General features: G+C 45.7%; 1 protein-coding gene across 1 annotated transcript in view; it reads left to right on the top strand.

Annotated features, from left to right (window-relative positions):
* The window catches only part of CGREF1 (cell growth regulator with EF-hand domain 1), a 161,391-nt gene that overhangs the window by 129,858 nt on the left and 11,267 nt on the right, over positions 1 to 20,266 (top strand). The window contains exons 4-5 of the mRNA XM_086928139.1: positions 577 to 648; positions 20,059 to 20,129. Of these exons, the coding sequence (XP_086784265.1) occupies positions 577 to 648; positions 20,059 to 20,129 (143 nt within the window). The remainder of the gene's footprint in view (positions 1 to 576; positions 649 to 20,058; positions 20,130 to 20,266) is intronic.

The following is a 20,266-nucleotide window of genomic DNA, read 5'->3' as shown; positions in this document are numbered from 1 at the left end:
GTAGGATCGGAAATGATGTTGCATGAAACTTTCCAGTTCAGAACTTCCCCTGTGCCGCACTCTTCCAAAACTCCTAGAAGGCATCCTTTTACTTAGCAGCTGGAAACAGTTTCAGAGCTTGGGGCGGGGAGGCTAAGCCTTAAATTTATGCAGGTTTTATAACTTTTGTATGAGTACTCAACAAGCGCTACAGGCATGCCGAGTTGTGTTGCTGCAGAAGATTGAGCACGTGGATGTCAACAGATCTTCTGGTTGGTTGTTCTGCCGAGAGGCTCTGCCGTGCCTTCTCATTGCACACCTAGAGTGAACGCATGTCTAGCAGCCCTGGCTCTGATAACAGGCACACGACCAGCCAGACTACAGTAACTTCCTGCTGCCCCTTCTGCCTTGAAGCGCCAGGTAACTCCATAAGGTGGTGCTTGCTTGAAGAGGTGTTAGAATCACCGGCTGCTGTTTGTGAGAGTGTGGGGGTTGCTACTTCCCTTGATCAGGGAGTATCCAAGACCTACAAGACGTCTATTCTCCAGCCCGGCATCACAAGTTGTAATCTAACATGTTTTCTTGTCTCCTTCCCAGGCTGGACCTGGCCAACAGTTTGCAGGACAAGCCAATTGGGAACCCCTTGCACTTCGGAGACGATGAACTAAAGTGAGTGATGCTTTAGAGTATATTGCGCATGTTGTTTTCTTTGCCCCTCATCTTCAAAGAATCACAAGCATTGCATCCCTGGAGTCTCTTTATCCATTTTTACAACCAGTTTATCCACCTATACAACCACAGCCTTCGCAAGGTAACGAACATTGAAGAAGTGGTAATCCTCAAACCATCAAAAATTGCAAGATATTTGTATCCACGCCCTAGCAGTACCCTCCTTTCTTAGCTTGTACATTCAACCCTTGGCGAACATCTCCACCCCCGCGGTCTGACATCAACGCCGGCCAGTGACACACTGGTCATGCTGAAGAGGCCCGACCAGAGGTCAATGCTGTCTCAGGGCACTACGTTCCTGCAAGATATTGGCCACATTGGGCATGTGTCTTCTATCTGAAACTAAACACTAAGAAAACATTTGGGCCCAGTTTGGGGAAGTAAAGACACAAGAGGACGTAGAAATCTCCCTCCATGAACAGCCCCTGGTCAGTTCAAGAGTCCCTCTGCAACTGCGTCTTTCCACTCCAGAATCACCCCCATTCTAGAAGTGGAGGCCGAAGCTGCATCCGAACAGAGCAACAGTAACCAGGTAACCTTAGCATACACTAACAAAGTAAGAATACAGCCCCCAGTCCTTTGAAGGTGACCTAAGCATACACTAACAATGTAAGAATACAGACCCCCGTCCTTTACAGATGACCTAAGCATACACAAACAATGTAAGAATACAGCCCCCAGTCCTTTACAGGTCAGCTAAGCATACACTAACAATGTAAGAATACACCACCCAGTCCTTTACAGGTGACCTAAGCATACACTAACAATGTAAGAATACAGCCCCCAGTCCTTTGCAGGTCAGCTAAGCATACACTAACAATGTAAGAATACAGCACCCAGTCCTTTGCAGGTGACCTAAGCATACACTAACAATGTATGAATACAGCACCTAGTCCTTTACAGGTCAGGTAAGCATACACTAACAATGTAAGAATACACCCCCAGTCCTTTACAGGTCAGGTAAGCATACACTAACAATGTAAGAATACAGCCCCCAGTCCTTTACAGGCGACCTAAGCATACACTAACAATGTAAGAATACACCCCCAGTCCTTTACAGGTCAGCTAAGCATACACTAACAATGTAAGAATACATCCCCAGTCCTTTACAGGTCAGCTAAGCATACACTAACAATGTAAGAATACAGCCCCAGTCCTTTACAGGTCAGCTAAGCATACACTAACAATGTAAGAATACACTACCCAGTCCTTTACAGGTAAGCGAAGCATACACTAACTATGTAAGAATACAGCCCCTAGTCCTTTACAGGTCAACTAAGCATACACTAACAATGTAAGAATACACCCCCAGTCCTTTACAGGCGACCTAAGCATACACTAACAATGTAAGAATACAGCACCCAGTCCTTTACAGGTCAACTAAGCATACACTAACAATGTAAGAATACACCCCCAGTCCTTTACAGGCGACCTAAGCATACACTAACAATGTAAGAATACAGCCCCCCGTCCTTTACAGGTCAACTAAGCATACACTAGCAATGTAAGAATACAGCACCCAGTCCTTTACAGGTGACCTAAGCATACACTAACAATGTAAGAATACAGCCCCCGTCCTTTACAGATGAGCTAAGCATACACTAACAATGTAAGAATACAGCCCCCAGTCCTTTACAGGTCAGCTAAGCATACACTAACAATGTAAGAATACAGCCCCCAGTCCTTTACAGGTCAGGTAAGCATACACTAACAATGTAAGAATACAGCCCCCAGTCCTTTACAGGTCAGCTAAGCATACACTAACAATGTAAGAATACAGCCCCCCGTCCTTTACAGATGAGCTAAGCATACACTAACAATGTAAGAATACAGCCCCCAGTCCTTTACAGGTCAGCTAAGCATACACTAACAATGTAAGAATACAGCCCCCAGTCCTTTACAGGTCAGCTAAGCATACACTAACAATGTAAGAATAGAGCACCCAGTCCTTTTAACGGCGACCTAAGCATACACTAACAATGTAAGAATACAGCCCCCAGTCCTTTACAGGTCAGCTAAGCATACACTAACAATGTAAGAATAGAGCACCCAGTCCTTTACAGGTCAGCTAAGCATACACTAACAATGTAAGAATACAGCCCCCAGTCCTTTACAGGTCAGCTAAGCATACACTAACAATGTAAGAATACACCCCCAGTCCTTTACAGGCGACCTAAGCATACACTAACAATGTAAGAATACAGCACCCAGTCCTTTACAGGTCAGCTAAGCATACACTAACAATGTAAGAATACACCCCCAGTCCTTTACAGGTCAGGTAAGCATACACTAACAATGTAAGAATACAGCCCCTAGTCCTTTACAGGTCAGCTAAGCATACACTAACAATGTAAGAATACAGCCCCTAGTCCTTTACAGGTCAGCTAAGCATACACTAACAATGTAAGAATACAGCCCCCAGTCCTTTGCAGGTGACCTAAGCATACACTAACAATGTAAGAATACAGCCCCCAGTCCTTTACAGGTCAGCTAAGCATACACTAACAATGTAAGAATACACCCCCAGTCCTTTACAGGCGACCTAAGCATACACTAACAATGTAAGAATACAGCACCTAGTCCTTTACAGGTCAGCTAAGCATACACTGACAATGTAAGAATACACCCCCAGTCCTTTACAGGTCAGGTAAGCATACACTAACAATGTAAGAATACAGCCCCTAGTCCTTTACAGGTCAGCTAAGCATACACTAACAATGTAAGAATACAGCCCCCAGTCCTTTGCAGGTGACCTAAGCATACACTAACAATGTAAGAATACAGCCCCCAGTCCTTTACAGGTCAGCTAAGCATACACTAACAATGTAAGAATACAGCCCCCCGTCCTTTACAGGTGAGCTAAGCATACACTAACAATGTAAGAATAGAGCACCCAGTCCTTTACAGGCGACCTAAGCATACACTAACAATGTAAGAATACAGCCCCCGTCCTTTACAGGTGAGCTAAGCATACACTAACAATGTAAGAATACATCCCCCCGTCCTTTACAGGTGAGCTAAGCATACACTAACAATGTAAGAATACATCCCCCCGTCCTTTACAGGTGAGCTAAGCATACACTAACAATGTAAGAATACACTCCCAGTCCTTTACAGGTCAGGTAAGCATACACTAACAATGTAAGAATACAGCCCCCCGTCCTTTACAGGTGAGCTAAGCATACACTAACAATGTAAGAATACAGCCCCCCGTCCTTTACAGGTCAGCTAAGCATACACTAAGAATGTAAGAATACAGCCCCCCGTCCTTTACAGATGAGCTAAGCATACACTAACAATGTAAGAATACAGCCCCCCGTCCTTTACAGGTGAGCTAAGCATACACTAACAATGTAAGAATACAGCCCCCCGTCCTTTACAGGTCAGCTAAGCATACACTAAGAATGTAAGAATACAGCCCCTAGTCCTTTACAGGTCAGCTAAGCATACACTAACAATGTAAGAATACAGCCCCAGTCCTTTACAGGTCAGCTAAGCATACACTAACAATGTAAGAATACAGCCCCTAGTCCTTTACAGGTCAGCTAAGCATACACTAACAATGTAAGAATACAGCCCCTAGTCCTTTACAGGTCAGCTAAGCATACACTAACAATGTAAGAATACAGCCCCTAGTCCTTTACAGGTCAGCTAAGCATACACTAACAATGTAAGAATACAGCCCCCAGTCCTTTGCAGGTGACCTAAGCATACACTAACAATGTAAGAATACAGCCCCCAGTCCTTTACAGGTCAGCTAAGCATACACTAACAATGTAAGAATACAGCACCCAGTCCTTTGCAGGTGACCTAAGCCTACACTAACAATGTAAGAATACAGCCCCCAGTCCTTTACACGTCAGCTAAGCATACACTAACAATGTAAGAGTACAGCCCCCAGTCCTTTACAGGTCAGCTAAGCATACACTAACAATGTAAGAATACAGCCCCCAGTCCTTTGCAGGTGACCTAAGCATACACTAACAATGTAAGAATACAGCCCCCAGTCCTTTACAGGTCAGCTAAGCATACACTAACAATGTAAGAATACAGCCCCCAGTCCTTTGCAGGTGACCTAAGCATACACTAACAATGTAAGAATACAGCACCCAGTCCTTTACAGGTCAGCTAAGCATACACTAACAATGTATGAATACAGCCCCCAGTCCTTTGCAGGTGACCTAAGCATACACTAACAATGTAAGAATACAGCACCCAGTCCTTTACAGGTCAGCTAAGCATACACTAACAATGTAAGAATACAGCCCCCAGTCCTTTGCAGGTGACCTAAGCATACACTAACAATGTAAGAATACAGCCCCCAGTCTTTTACAGGCGACCTAAGCATACACTAACAATGTAAGAATACAGCCCCCAGTCCTTTACAGGCGACCTAAGCATACACTAACAATGTAAGAATACAGCACCCAGTCCTTTACAGGCGACCTAAGCATACACTAACAATGTAAGAATACACCACCCAGTCCTTTACAGGTCAGTTAAGCATACACGAACAATGTAAGAATACAGCACCCCGTCCTTTGCAGGTGACCTAAGCATACACTAACAATGTAAGAATACAGCCCCCAGTCTTTTACAGGCGACCTAAGCATACACTAACAATGTAAGAATACACCCCCAGTCCTTTACAGGTCAGGTAAGCATACACTAACAATGTAAGAATACAGCCCCAGTCCTTTACAGGTCAGCTAAGCATACACTAACAATGTAAGAATACAGCCCCCAGTCCTTTGCAGGTGACCTAAGCATACACTAACAATGTAAGAATACAGCCCCCAGTCCTTTACAGGTCAGCTAAGCATACACTAACAATGTAAGAATACAGCCCCCAGTCCTTTGCAGGTGACCTAAGCATACACTAACAATGTAAGAATACAGCACCCAGTCCTTTACAGGTCAGCTAAGCATACACTAACAATGTATGAATACAGCCCCCAGTCCTTTGCAGGTGACCTAAGCATACACTAACAATGTAAGAATACAGCACCCAGTCCTTTACAGGTCAGCTAAGCATACACTAACAATGTAAGAATACAGCCCCCAGTCCTTTGCAGGTGACCTAAGCATACACTAACAATGTAAGAATACAGCCCCCAGTCTTTTACAGGCGACCTAAGCATACACTAACAATGTAAGAATACAGCCCCCAGTCCTTTACAGGCGACCTAAGCATACACTAACAATGTAAGAATACAGCCCCCAGTCCTTTACAGGTCAGCTAAGCATACACTAACAATGTAAGAATACAGCCCCCAGTCCTTTACAGGTCAGTTAAGCATACACGAACAATGTAAGAATACAGCACCCAGTCCTTTGCAGGTGACCTAAGCATACACTAACAATGTAAGAATACAGCCCGCAGTCTTTTACAGGCGGCCTAAGCATACACTAACAATGTAAGAATACACCCCCAGTCCTTTACAGGTCAGCTAAGCATACACTAACAATGTAAGAATACAGCCCCAGTCCTTTACAGGTCAGCTAAGCATACACTAACAATGTAAGAATACAACCCCAGTCCTTTACAGGTCAGCTAAGCATACACTAACAATGTAAGAATACACCACCCAGTCCTTTACAGGTCAGCTAAGCATACACTAACAATGTAAGAATACAGCACCCCGTCCTTTGCAGGTGACCTAAGCATACACTAACAATGTAAGAATACACCACCCAGTCCTTTACAGGCGACCTAAGCATACACTAACAATGTAAGAATACAGCCCCCAGTCTTTTACAGGCGACCTAAGCATACACTAACAATGTAAGAATACACCCCCAGTCCTTTACAGGTCAGGTAAGCATACACTAACAATGTAAGAATACAGCCCCAGTCCTTTACAGGTCAGCTAAGCATACACTAACAATGTAAGAATACAGCCCGCAGTCTTTTACAGGCGGCCTAAGCATACACTAACAATGTAAGAATACACCCCCAGTCCTTTACAGGTCAGCTAAGCATACACTAACAATGTAAGAATACAGCCCCAGTCCTTTACAGGTCAGCTAAGCATACACTAACAATGTAAGAATACAGCCCCAGTCCTTTACAGGTCAGCTAAGCATACACTAACAATGTAAGAATACACCACCCAGTCCTTTACAGGTCAGCTAAGCATACACTAACAATGTAAGAATACAGCACCCAGTCCTTTACAGGCGACCTAAGCATACACTAACAATGTAAGAATACAGCCCCCAGTCCTTTGCAGGTGACCTAAGCATACACTAACAATGTAAGAATACAGCCCCTAGTCCTTTACAGGTCAGCTAAGCATACACTAACAATGTAAGAATACAGCACCCAGTCCTTTCCAGCTGACCTAAGCATACACTAACAATGTAAGAATACAGCCCCCAGTCCTTTACAGGTCAGCTAAGCATACACTAACAATGTAAGAATACACCACCCAGTCCTTTACAGGTCAGCTAAGCATACACTAACAATGTAAGAATACAGCACCCAGTCCTTTACAGGCGACCTAAGCATACACTAACAATGTAAGAATACAGCCCCCAGTCCTTTGCAGGTGACCTAAGCATACACTAAGAATGTAAGAATACAGCCCCTAGTCCTTTACAGGTCAGCTAAGCATACACTAACAATGTAAGAATACAGCCCCCCGTCCTTTCCAGCTGACCTAAGCATACACTAACAATGTAAGAATACAGCCCCCAGTCCTTTACAGGTCAGCTAAGCATACACTAACAATGTAAGAATACAGCACCCAGTCCTTTGCAGGTGACCTAAGCATACACTAACAATGTAAGAATACAGCACCCAGTCCTTTACAGGCGACCTAAGCATACACTAACAATGTAAGAATACACCCCCAGTCCTTTACAGGTCAGGTAAGCATACACTAACAATGTAACAATACAGCCCCTAGTCCTTTACAGGTCAGCTAAGCATACACTAACAATGTAAGAATACAGCCCCCAGTCCTTTGCAGGTGACCTAAGCATACACTAACAATGTAAGAATACAGCCCCCAGTCCTTTGCAGGTGACCTAAGCATACACTAACAATGTAAGAATACAGCCCCCAGTCCTTTACAGGTCAGCTAAGCATACACTAACAATGTAAGAATACACCCCCAGTCTTTTACAGGCGACCTAAGCATACACTAACAATTTAAGAATACAGCCCCCAGTCTTTTACAGGCGACCTAAGCATACACTAACAATGTAAGAATACAGCCCCCAGTCCTTTACAGGTCAGCTAAGCATACACTAACAATGTAAGAATACACCCTCAGTCCTTTACAGGCGACCTAAGCATACACTAACAATGTAAGAATACAGCCCCCCGTCCTTTACAGATGAGCTAAGCATACACTAACAATGTAAGAATACACCCCCAGTCTTTTACAGGCGACCTAAGCATACACTAACAATTTAAGAATACAGCCCCCAGTCTTTTACAGGCGACCTAAGCATACACTAACAATGTAAGAATACAGCCCCCAGTCCTTTACAGGTCAGCTAAGCATACACTAACAATGTAAGAATACACCCTCAGTCCTTTACAGGCGACCTAAGCATACACTAACAATGTAAGAATACAGCCCCCCGTCCTTTACAGATGAGCTAAGCATACACTAACAATGTAAGAATACAACCCCCAGTCCTTTACAGGCGACCTAAGCATACACTAACAATGTAAGAATACAGCACCCAGTCCTTTACAGGTCAGCTAGGCATACACTAACAATGTAAGAATACACCCCCAGTCCTTTACAGGTCAGGTAAGCATACACTAACAATGTAAGAATACAGCCCCCAGTCCTTTACAGGCGACCTAAGCATACACTAACAATGTAAGAATACAGCCTCAGTCCTTTACAGGTCAGCTAAGCATACACTAACAATGTAAGAATACAGCCCCCAGTCCTTTACAGGCGACCTAAGCATACACTAACAATGTAAGAATACACCCCCAGTCCTTTACAGGTCAGGTAAGCATACACTAACAATGTAAGAATACACCCCCAGTCCTTTACAGGTCAGGTAAGCATACACTAACAATGTAAGAATACAGCCCCCAGTCCTTTACAGGCGACCTAAGCATACACTAACAATGTAAGAATACACCCCCAGTCCTTTACAGGTCAGCTAAGCATACACTAACAATGTAAGAATACAACCCCCAGTCCTTTACAGGCGACCTAAGCATACACTAACAATGTAAGAATACAGCACCCAGTCCTTTACAGGTCAGCTAAGCATACACTAACAATGTAAGAATACAGCCCCCAGTCCTTTACAGGCGACCTAAGCATACACTAACAATGTAAGAATACAGCCCCCAGTCCTTTACAGGTCAGGTAAGCATACACTAACAATGTAAGAATACAACCCCCAGTCCTTTACAGGCGACCTAAGCATACACTAACAATGTAAGAATACAGCCCCCAGTCCTTTACAGGTCAGGTAAGCATACACTAACAATGTAAGAATACAACCCCCTGTCCTTTACAGGCGACCTAAGCATACACTAACAATGTAAGAATACAGCCCCCAGTCCTTTACAGGCGACCTAAGCATACACTAACAATGTAAGAATACATCCCCAGTCCTTTACAGGTCAGCTAAGCATACACTAACAATGTAAGAATACAGCCCCCAGTCCTTTACAGGCGACCTAAGCATACACTAACAATGTAAGAATACAGCCCCCAGTCCTTTACAGGTCAGCTAAGCATACACTAACAATGTAAGAATACATCCCCAGTCCTTTACAGGTCAGCTAAGCATACACTAACAATGTAAGAATAGAGCACCCAGTCCTTTACAGGTCAGCTAAGCATACACTAACAATGTAAGAATACAGCCCCCAGTCCTTTACAGGTCAGCTAAGCATACACTAACAATGTAAGAATACACCCCAGTCCTTTACAGGTCAGTTAAGCATACACTAACAATGTAAGAATACATCCCCAGTCCTTTACAGGCGACCTAAGCATACACTAACAATGTAAGAATACATCCCCAGTCCTTTACAGGTCAGCTAAGCATACACTAACAATGTAAGAATACAGCCCCCAGTCCTTTACAGGCGACCTAAGCATACACTAACAATGTAAGAATACAGCCCCCAGTCCTTTACAGGCGACCTAAGCATACACTAACAATGTAAGAATACATCCCCAGTCCTTTACAGGTCAGCTAAGCATACACTAACAATGTAAGAATAGAGCACCCAGTCCTTTACAGGCGACCTAAGCATACACTAACAATGTAAGAATACATCCCCAGTCCTTTACAGGTCAGCTAAGCATACATTAACAATGTAAGAATACAGCACCCAGTCCTTTACAGGTCAGCTAAGCATACACTAACAATGTAAGAATAGAGCACCCAGTCCTTTACAGGCGACCTAAGCATACACTAACAATGTAAGAATACAGCCCCCAGTCCTTTACAGGTCAGTTAAGCATACACGAACAATGTAAGAATACAGCACCCCGTCCTTTGCAGGTGACCTAAGCATACACTAACAATGTAAGAATACATCCCCAGTCCTTTACAGGTCAGCTAAGCATACACTAACAATGTAAGAATACACCACCCAGTCCTTTACAGGCGACCTAAGCATACACTAACAATGTAAGAATACATCCCCAGTCCTTTACAGGTCAGCTAAGCATACACTAACAATGTAAGAATACAGCCCCCAGTCCTTTACAGGCGACCTAAGCATACACTAACAATGTAAGAATACATCCCCAGTCCTTTACAGGTCAGCCTAAATATAACATTTGCACCCTCTCCTTTGAAAATGATTAAAATACATGTACATAGTACTTGTTTTTGTTTCCATAAATGTTACGAGAATGATGCTTTGGCCAAATCATTTAAAGCAATATCAACAAATTTGTTTCTGTTTAAAATTCTCCCGAACCTTGCCACCTTTGTCATGAATTATGTAAATTGATAACATGATTCTTGGTATTTGAGCTAGAAATTCCCAAACAGGTTAATTGCTCTCTTCCTGGAGGATGTGATGTCATTATTGTACTTGAAGATGTAAGTGCCAGTTCCAGAAAGGCCCTCTTGCTCCCCTGTATTTTCAGCAGGTGAAACGTGTAGGAAGTAGGAGGCAAGAAGGGTTATCATGCTTCACCAATAGCAACAGAGCAAGATATTATTAACCCCTTTGCAGCGGGGGTAATTCCCCCGCTGTGCTGGGGGGTGGGGGCCGCGCACAGCGCCCCCGTGCTCATGACGAGCTCAGCTCATCATGAGGCACAGTGCTCGTGTGCTCATGACGAGCTCAGCTCATCATGACTACACCCGTTTCCGTGGAACGTTCAGCACAGCAGGGCAATTATCCCAGCGTGTGAGCGTTCCACGGCTCATGACGAGCTCAGCTCATCATGACTACACCCGTTTCCGTGGAACGTTCAGCACAGCAGGGCAATTATCCCAGCGTGTGAGCGTTCCACGGCTCATGACGAGCTCAGCTCATCATGACTACACCCGTTTCCGTGGAACGTTCAGCACAGCAGGGCAATTATCCCAGCGTGTGAGCGTTCCACGGCTCATGACGAGCTGAGCTCGTCATGAGCACACGAGCACCGTGCCTGAGCATGTGTTAAACATACATCACACAACGCATGCACAGTGCTGCATGCTGCTTCTGCAGACCCACTTTGCTTCTTAAGCAGTACTGGGCAAGCTCGAGCCCTGCCTTTGCAGCTCGCCTCCTTGTCTGTGTGACTCGCCTCAACTTTCCATGTTGGGGGTTTGGCACTTTTCATTGTCAATCAGGTAAGGATCCGGAGCAAGGTGCAGGAAAAAATTTATTAAAAGTATCTTTAATGGGGTCGGGAAGAACACAGGGAAACCTTAAGAGGAAGGGAAATCACTGCACATGGCCAACACCATTGTCTCTCTCTCACACCAAATAACACACTTATAGAGATGGCTTTCCCATATTTTGGTAAATAAGTCAACCTGATCTTTGAGTTCGAAAGAGACTTTCTCGGGTTGAACTAGACATTTTTTCCATTCTTTTTTATTGTCCCAAATTGGAACTGCTGTGAAAATAAGTAGTTTGTATTTTTCCATGAATAATTTAAATGTTTAGCGTATCAACCTAGGATACTATTTTTTAGTAACAGAGCGCGTTATAAAAGCCTTTAATAATAATAATAATAATAATAATAATAATAAATAATAATGTTTACTGATCGGGTTTTATACTATTCAAAAAGAACCTTTGGAAAAGGGGCATTATTTATAAATGGTTTCAGTTCAAACCCATTTAGGGGTTTTCGCTGCATCTGGTATTAGGACGTATTGGGGTTACTTGAAGGTAAACAACGCCAGACTGGGATGTAAGGTAGGCCCAGGTGTAAGAAAGTACTCTTTTTGGCATGGTTACTCCCCACTTTTTGCCTGACTCTGATGCATCTTTGACTGAATGTGCATTGGGTTCCTGCTAACCAGGTTCCCAGTGCCTGTGTTACTTATTTCCCGAACTGTTCCTTTGTGTCCACAGTTGGCACACCTCTGGCTCATATATAGGTCCCTTGTAAAAGGTACTAGTGGTACCAAGGGCCTTATGACCAGAAAAGGGTATCTAAGGGCTGCAGCATGTATTGGCCCACCCTAAGAGACCCCTCACCAAGCACGTGTACACTGCCACCGGCAGCCTGCGTGCCTTGGTGCTGATAAAAGTGAAGAGTCGACCTGGCACATATCCCTGTGTGCCAGGCCTCCCAGCACTGCCAGAGGCATAGGTAAGTCATCCCTACAGCAGGCCTTACAGCCCTAAGGCAGGATGCACTATCCTGCACGTGAAGGGATAACTACATGAGCAGATATGCCCCTATAGTGTCTGAGTCCACTATAGCCATACTGAGTACATGGGCTGGGTGCTTGTCACTATGAGTCCCACAGCTCCATGATGGCGTCACTGAATTCCAAGATGTTTGGCACCAAACATCTTAGATTCATGAGACCACAATGATTGCAGTGTTGGATTTTAGTAAATAATGCACCTCAGCGGTGCCCCCTGAAAATCTTCCAACCAGCTAGTGTGTTCCTGACTGGTCTGCACCAGCCTGCCACTTCTAGACATGTTTCTGACCCTCTGAGGTGGAAGTATTTTGCTTTTGAGGGTCAGGAATAAAGCTTGCCCTGGGAGGAGGGTCTTCAAACCTACCCCAAAGCATGAACAGCATAGAACGGGGGGTCAGCCTCAAAGCCTCCCCATCCTTTGTTATGCTGACCAGGGCCTCTCCAGCTAGTGTAGATGCCTGTCCCCTGACCAAGCCCCACTTTTAGCAGCAAGGTCGGCGAGAAAATTAGAAAACAAGAGAGGTGTTCTCTCTCAGCCAGGACCACCACTAAGGAATCCTGAGTGGACGTGAGCCCCTTCTTTGAAAATCTTCCATGTTGGTTTGGAGGATTCTAGCCAATAGGGTGAGGGGTATACCCCCTCCCCAGAGGGAGTGGACATCCAAAGGGTGTATTCACCCTAATGGTAAATAGCCCATTGTCTACTACCTTCTTACCCCTGTAATGCCCCTAAATTGCGTGTTTAGGTGTACCCCTGAACCTTAATCCTGAGATTACGAAGAATAGGACATGAAGACATGTGCAGCAGCGAAGACTGAGGACCACAACTGACTTCGCCCCAGCCATAATGGCCTGTCTTCAGTCTACAATACCCTGCTATAGAAGAGCGACTAGTCCCACAGCCCAGCGACCTCCGCAACCCTGGGAGGACTGCCTGCGTTCTATAAAGATCGCCCTGTGCAGAAGAAAAAAAACGTTAAAGACCAAGTGCTCTGCACGTGGAACCGCAAAGTGGACCACCTCTGCATACGACCCCCATAGAGCGCAGGAGCGAAGAGTAGAGTGGTGCAGAGAGGAGTAGAATGCAGTGACTTAGAGTGGTGTAGAGTAGAGTGGGCTGGTGTAGAGTGCATTGGCATATAATGTTGCAGAGTATAGTGGCGTAAAGTGCAGAGGCAGAGAGTAGTATAGAATTCCGCGGCATACAATGCCGTGGCGTACATTAGAGTGGTGCATTGTAAAGTGAAGTGGCGTAGAGTACAGTAGTGTAGAGTAGAGTAGAGTGGCGTAGAGTAGAGTGGCAGAGAGTGCAGTGGCATAGGGTGGTGCAGAGTGAAGTGGCGTAGAGTGCAGTGAGGCAGAGTAGAGTGGCATAGTGTGCAGTAGTGCAGAGTAGAGGAGCGTAGTGACAGAGTGTGCAGTGTTGCAAAGTAGAATGTTGTAAGTGCAGTGGTGTACAGAAGTGTAGAGCGCATTGGCATAGAGTTCAGTGGCATACAGTAGAGAGTATTGGCATAGAATACATTGGCTTAGAGTGCAGTGGTGTAGAACTGAGTGGTGTTTAGTGGAGTGGTGTAGAGTGGAATAGAGTGCCACATAGTGCAGTGACGTGGCACACAGTGGTGTGGAGTTGATTGTTTCAGAGTAGAGTGAAGTGGCATGGAGTGCTGCAGGATTGAGTGCAGTGCTGTGGAGTAGAGTGCAGTAGTGTGGAGTGGAGTATGCATGGTGTGGTAGCCTACTACCATTACAGACAACACACTTTCAACGGAAACGACTTACACAGACATACAGTTTTACTAATAAAACTATACAGCATACAAACGATAATATGCGGAAATAGCATCACCAGTTTTTTGATTTGTTTGGATCAAATTAAAGTATTTGTTCTCAACAAACATAAGAATGAACAAAAATGTGCTTTTTTTTTTTTCTAAATCTGGTACATTCTGAAATGCTTGCACAGTTCATTTAAATGTTGTTGTGTGCCTGAAAAAACCCTTCCCTCTACCCCCAGTATCCAGCAAGAGTTTCCCATAAATCCTCTCACTTTGAAGTCAGAAAAAGAAAAGTAAACACCAATCTCCCTGAGAAGACAGTGCCTGACATTTGACCTCTTGTCTTCGAATGCACCGCAAATGTGACAAGAGAAGAACAATATTTACCGCCTGTTTACAGGAAGGAGCTCTCGTGGAAGAATACAAGGGGGGTTGATGTGGAAAAGCTTTGCTCCTTGGGAGGGACGAACTGAACCTGGACAGCCTGAAACAAACAGACCGCAAACAGAAAGCCAAAAAAGGTGTTTAGAAACCACAAAGCCATTGGTGAGCAAGGGGTGAAATTCATTCCCATGGAAGCTTTCTGAATGTCCACAAGAGGTCTTTAGCAAGGCTCCGCCCTAAAAATATTGCCACAAAAATCCTTTCTTTTGATCAACAACAAGAGAGATAGGGAGAGTCACGAACACTCTTCGTCCCCAAACTATATTAGACAACAACAACAAAAGAGTGTTCCTGTTCTGAATTGAATGGAAAGAATGCACAGAGCACAAGGAACCAACAAAGCCCATTTGGTTTGTTAAGAAAGCCCTCACTCACCGACCTGGTCGGTGACTTGCTTCATCATCGGGCCCCACCGGGTGTGACCGAATGCCACCCCGGTGTGCTGCGACGCCAGAATTACTGCGGAGCTGGTCTTGTGAGGGTGGGAGGGCTATGTGAAAGATTATGTGGATAGTGTGAAGTGGTGAATTAAAATTGCCTTGTATGTATCAAAAAATTCTTTTAATCAGAGATCATCAAGGACAAGGTTTAAAAAATGTGATGGTAAGTACGGCCAACTAATTGGATGGTCTACTACCACTAGCATTAAGTGACAACGTGAATGGTCAACATGAACATGTTTCAGCCGGTGTGGTATAATTAACCTGGCATTCGTCAGGACCTAGAGTGTAAACCTCGGCGGTATGGGCACGCTAAGGCCCACCCAACCAGAGGACTTGAAAGTGAAAAAAGTCTGTGAAGTGCAAAAAACGAGGGGGCATCACCACCCGAGGGCAGGACGCACACAACCTCAGGTCTCTGAGTTTAGAGACAAAAAGTAAAAAGCACTTCACAAGGGATGAAAATCCACCCCTTAGACCGCGGGAGGGAGGGGACGGCGCATTTGGCACATCGCCCACGGCGCCTGTCTCCTGCAGGTACACCTAATCAGCCCTCGGCGAGACCCGGTTCCGAGGGCTGATTAGGTGTACCTGCAGGAGACAGGCGCCGTGGGCGATGTGCCAAATGCGCCGTCCCCTCCCTCCCGCGGTCTAAGGGGTGGATTTTCATCCCTTGTGAAGTGCTTTTTACTTTTTGTCTCTAAACTCAGAGACCTGAGGTTGTGTGCGTCCTGCCCTCGGGTGGTGATGCCCCCTCGTTTTTTGCACTTCACAGACTTTTTTCACTTTCAAGTCCTCTGGTTGGGTGGGCCTTAGCGTGCCCATACCGCCGAGGTTTACACTCTAGGTCCTGACGAATGCCAGGTTAATTATACCACACCGGCTGAAACATGTTCATGTTGACCATTCACGTTGTCACTTAATGCTAGTGGTAGTAGACCATCCAATTAGTTGGCCGTACTTACCATCACATTTTTTAAACCTTGTCCTTGATGATCTCTGATTAAAAGAATTTTTTGATACATACAAGGCAATTTTAATTCACCACTTCACACTATCCACATAATCTTTCACATAGACCTCCCACCCTCACAAGGCCAGCTCCGCAGTAATTCTGGCGTCGCAGCACACCGGGGTGGCATTCGGTCACACCCGGTGGGGCCCGATGATGAAGCAAGTCACCGACCAGGTCGGTGAGTGAGGGCTTTCTTAACAAACCAAATGGGCTTTGTTGGTTCCTTGTGCTCTGTGCATTCTTTCCATTCAATTCAGAACAGGAACACTCTTTTGTTGTTGTTGTCTGTTGACAAAAATCCTTTCACCCGAGCTGGTCCAAGTAATCTGCTATTTTTTGCCACGGATTAAGCGTAGGAAAATCAGGTGATATTCACAGGGGCTATCCAAAATGTGGGGGGCTCCGTTCTGCTTTCAGTCTAGGGCTACAGAAGTTACGTGACCCCTGCTATGCTCCTAGCCCGGCTCCTTTCGTAGGGGGTGTTCCTTCCTGGCCCCGTGGATTTCAAATGTCTCGCCTTCACTCACCGCATGTATCCCCTCCCTTCCTTCTCCCAGTCTCCCACCTTTCTCAGGGTCTCTAAACTTGCATCTTTTTCTTCTTGCACTTTGCCACTCTTTCTACTGCCCTTTCATTTCTCACTTTTTCTCTCCCTCACTCTTTCCTTCCATGCACTAGTTCTGCGCTCTCTCACCTGCCTTCCTGGTGTCTCCTGCCCACCATTAATTTGGCACTTTTTCTCTCTTCCTGTCGAGACACGGAAGACATGTAGTTTCTTTTATTTACTGCTAATCAAGATGCGATCATGAAAATCTAAATAGTCTACGTGGCAACAGCTAAAGTTATTGAAAGTCATTTTGTGAAAACGCCACGTCTCAGAGAATTATCCTCAGACTGAAGACAGACAGACCTACCTTGAATCACAACCATTGGCTTCAGCAGCCATGCTGCCACCCTGTCAATATTTGTCAGTATCCTGCTGCCAAAACACCCCTCCCTGTCCGAGAGAGGTGCAGCCTGAGGCGATCAGGAGGTAAACATTGTCTAATTGTACTTTACAGGAAGAGCAAAGCGCCCCAGAAGTGAAGCGTGACATTTTATGCCATGCTGGGCTGTGAGGCGTGGCAGCCTGTTCTACAGGGTCACAGCACACAGTGCACAGGCAATGTGCAGACAGGAGCAGTGTGTACTTTCAAAGCACAATCTGGTGCCTCTAGGAAGTAAAAGAGTCTGGTATGTTATTTTATGTTATGTGTATTTGTAAAGCATACTGCCACCTGCAAGGGTATCCTGGCACTGAGTAAGGTGTGTGCGCAGCCCTCCCTATGATATGTTGGTTATTTGAAAAGCCCGGTCTTCAGCTTCCTGTTGAATTTAGGAAGTGAGGAGGAGGCTCTGACTTGAAGAGGAAGGTCGTTCCACGTTTTATGAGCGATCGAAGAGAACGTCTGTCCTTCGGATCTGGTCCTGTATGTGCGTTGGATGGTTGCACGTAGGAGTAATGGAGAGTGGAGGTGCAACTCTTCAGGTAGGTGGGGCCTGAGGTGTGGAGCGCCTTGAACCTGTGTGTGGGAGGAGTTTGAATTGAGCGCATTGTGTGTCGGGTGCCAGTGTAGCTCCTTGAAGTGTGATGTGATGTGGGTTTTCTGTGGGATGTTGAGGATGAGTCTGGCTGCCCAGGTCTGGATGGTCTCTAGTCTTCTAGTGAGTTTCTTGGTGATCCCGGCGTACACCGTGTTCCCATAGTCCAACTTGCAGATGACCAGCAAGTGGGGGACAGTTTTCTTGCGTTGCTTTGGAGCCATTTTAAAATCTTCCTCTGCATCTTCAGGGTGTGGAAGCAGGATGTCACAGTGGCGGGAATGTTTGGCTCACAGGAGAGCCTAAAGAGCATCCCGCCGCTGTGACACCACCTCCAGCACGTCCGTTCACTTTGGGGGGGGGCACATCATCTGCCCCCCGCACTCGCCCCCATGGGCAGATGTGCCCGGGGTACCTGATGGATTCAGCCCAGATCTAATAGTGACTGGGAGTGAGTGTCTGAAAGGTTTCAGTGCTCCGTCCATCATCTCCTTGTGTTTGCTTTGTTCGCCCGAAGTTGGCAGGGTATGCCCAGACGTGGGTCCCTTATTCACTCTGCCACTGGATTCAAGCTAGCCTGGCTGATGAGGGTGTTACCGCAAAACCGGTCCCAGGAAGCTTGTTTTCGGTCCAGGTAGGACCTGGCTTGGCAGTTTGGTCTAGAATGTTGCCATAAGGCACAGGGTCAAGACTGATTTGCATATAGCTGGGTCTGAACTGAGGTGGCAAAGTGAGCTAAAGAATGAAGATGGATTCAACCCAGATCTGTGACTGGGGGTGAGCGTCTGAAAAGTTTCAGGGCTCCGCACATAATCTCCTTGTGTTTGCCCCTTTTACATTCCTTTCTGCCAAGCATTTCATGGTGGGGTCCCTGCCATGAAATGCTTGGAGGAAAGGCAGATCGGAATCTGCTCAGTGGTGCCGGCATTGGCAGAGCCACGATTCCTGTCTGCTTTCCCCACTGCCGCAGCCAAGGGATCCTGGAGGCGGTGGCCGTCCCACCGCAAACATTGTGATCAGGCGGGAGGCCCGACACGATTGCGGCGGTGGGACCGCCATCCACTGGTACAGTGATTCCAGGACCACCATCATCTAAATCAGCCCCTACGTATCTGTAATAAGAATCTTCTGTTGCCTCCTGGTTAACTGTCTGCATCAGACACTTTTAAGTAACGAGATTCCAGTACTGCGTGACCTGCATAGTCTCTGTCCATAGCACATAACCCTTGCTTCTCACATTGGTGATCACTTGCCTGCATCTATCACCCCCCTAGCCCTCCTCTACCATATCTAGTCACCCCACCAATCATTTATGTGAAGTAGCATATTCACCACACCCACTATTTATGACTTCTGGCCCCCCTGATTCCACAAACAAACAAACTGTGGTAGTGCATGTAAGGCCTTCTTCTAAGAACCCCAGCCTAAACGCATTAACCAGAAACCACTAACCTTGGGTTTCTGAGTAGCATGCTACTTGCCTCAAATCGCTTCAATGCTCATCACAGGTAGAAAGTGCGATATAATTGTAAATGTATGATTAGAACATTGGAATGTTGGGAGCTTCATTGAAAACAATGGAGTGCTCCGGGCTTATAATGGCCGGTAGAAGCCTGGAGCTCCAACATTCCAATGCTTCTTTGTTCACAGCTCTGGCTGTGGACAAAGGCTTCAGGGAGCCTGAGGGGATTCCAATCCCCTCACTCTCCCATAAGGCTTTGTTCTTTTTTGTTAGAACATTCTGCCCTCTAGTGGCAGAATGTTCTAATAGCCTTATAGCTCTTCGTAGAGGGCTATTCCGGCTATTAAAGTCCCTCTCCCTTGTTAAAGCTGGAGAGTGCCTTTAATAGCTGGTATAGCCCTCTACGGCAGGCTATAGTAAAATCAGCTCCAGAACAGATTCACTAGCCAAGCGTAGGCACAAGTTGCCCCCATCTTCACACTCAACCTTCACATTCCAGTTCCCTACAGTGTCATACATTGTACAGTAGCACCTCTATCACACCTTCTAAGCATACGATATGGAGCCCCTCAAGAGCAAACACTCTTGACATTTTTTGGGTGACATGCCCCATCATTCATCACCCTGGGATTAGCCAAGTAAACATGTGCTTTACTTCACGCGTGCTGCGGGGAGGCCATGCAGATGGTAAACCACACTTCACACCAGTACATCATGGTCAATGAGACTGCACTGTGTGGAGACCTGTCTCTGTCGCGAGCATCTTCCATTCAAGTAGTGTCTTCTCAATCTCTTTTCTAGGTTGTTGCAGAATTACCTGAAGAGCACCGACAAAGTGGAACAGGACCCTGAAGCCATGAAGTGGGAGCAGGGTAAGAAAAGCAGAATCATACTACCTTTAAGCGCTTTTTTATCTCCCCTGCCTGGCTTCGCTTTCTCTTCTACAAGCTTTCAAAGTGTCTTTGTTCTAACCCACCTACCTACATTGCACGCCAGCACCTTGCGCTTT

Source organism: Lissotriton vulgaris, chromosome 6 (genome assembly GCF_964263255.1).
Source record: "Lissotriton vulgaris chromosome 6, aLisVul1.2, whole genome shotgun sequence".
In the NCBI taxonomy this organism is placed as follows: Eukaryota; Metazoa; Chordata; class Amphibia; order Caudata; family Salamandridae; genus Lissotriton; species Lissotriton vulgaris.
Note: the sequence above shows the minus strand (reverse complement) of the source record. Positions and strands in the feature narration are given on the sequence as shown.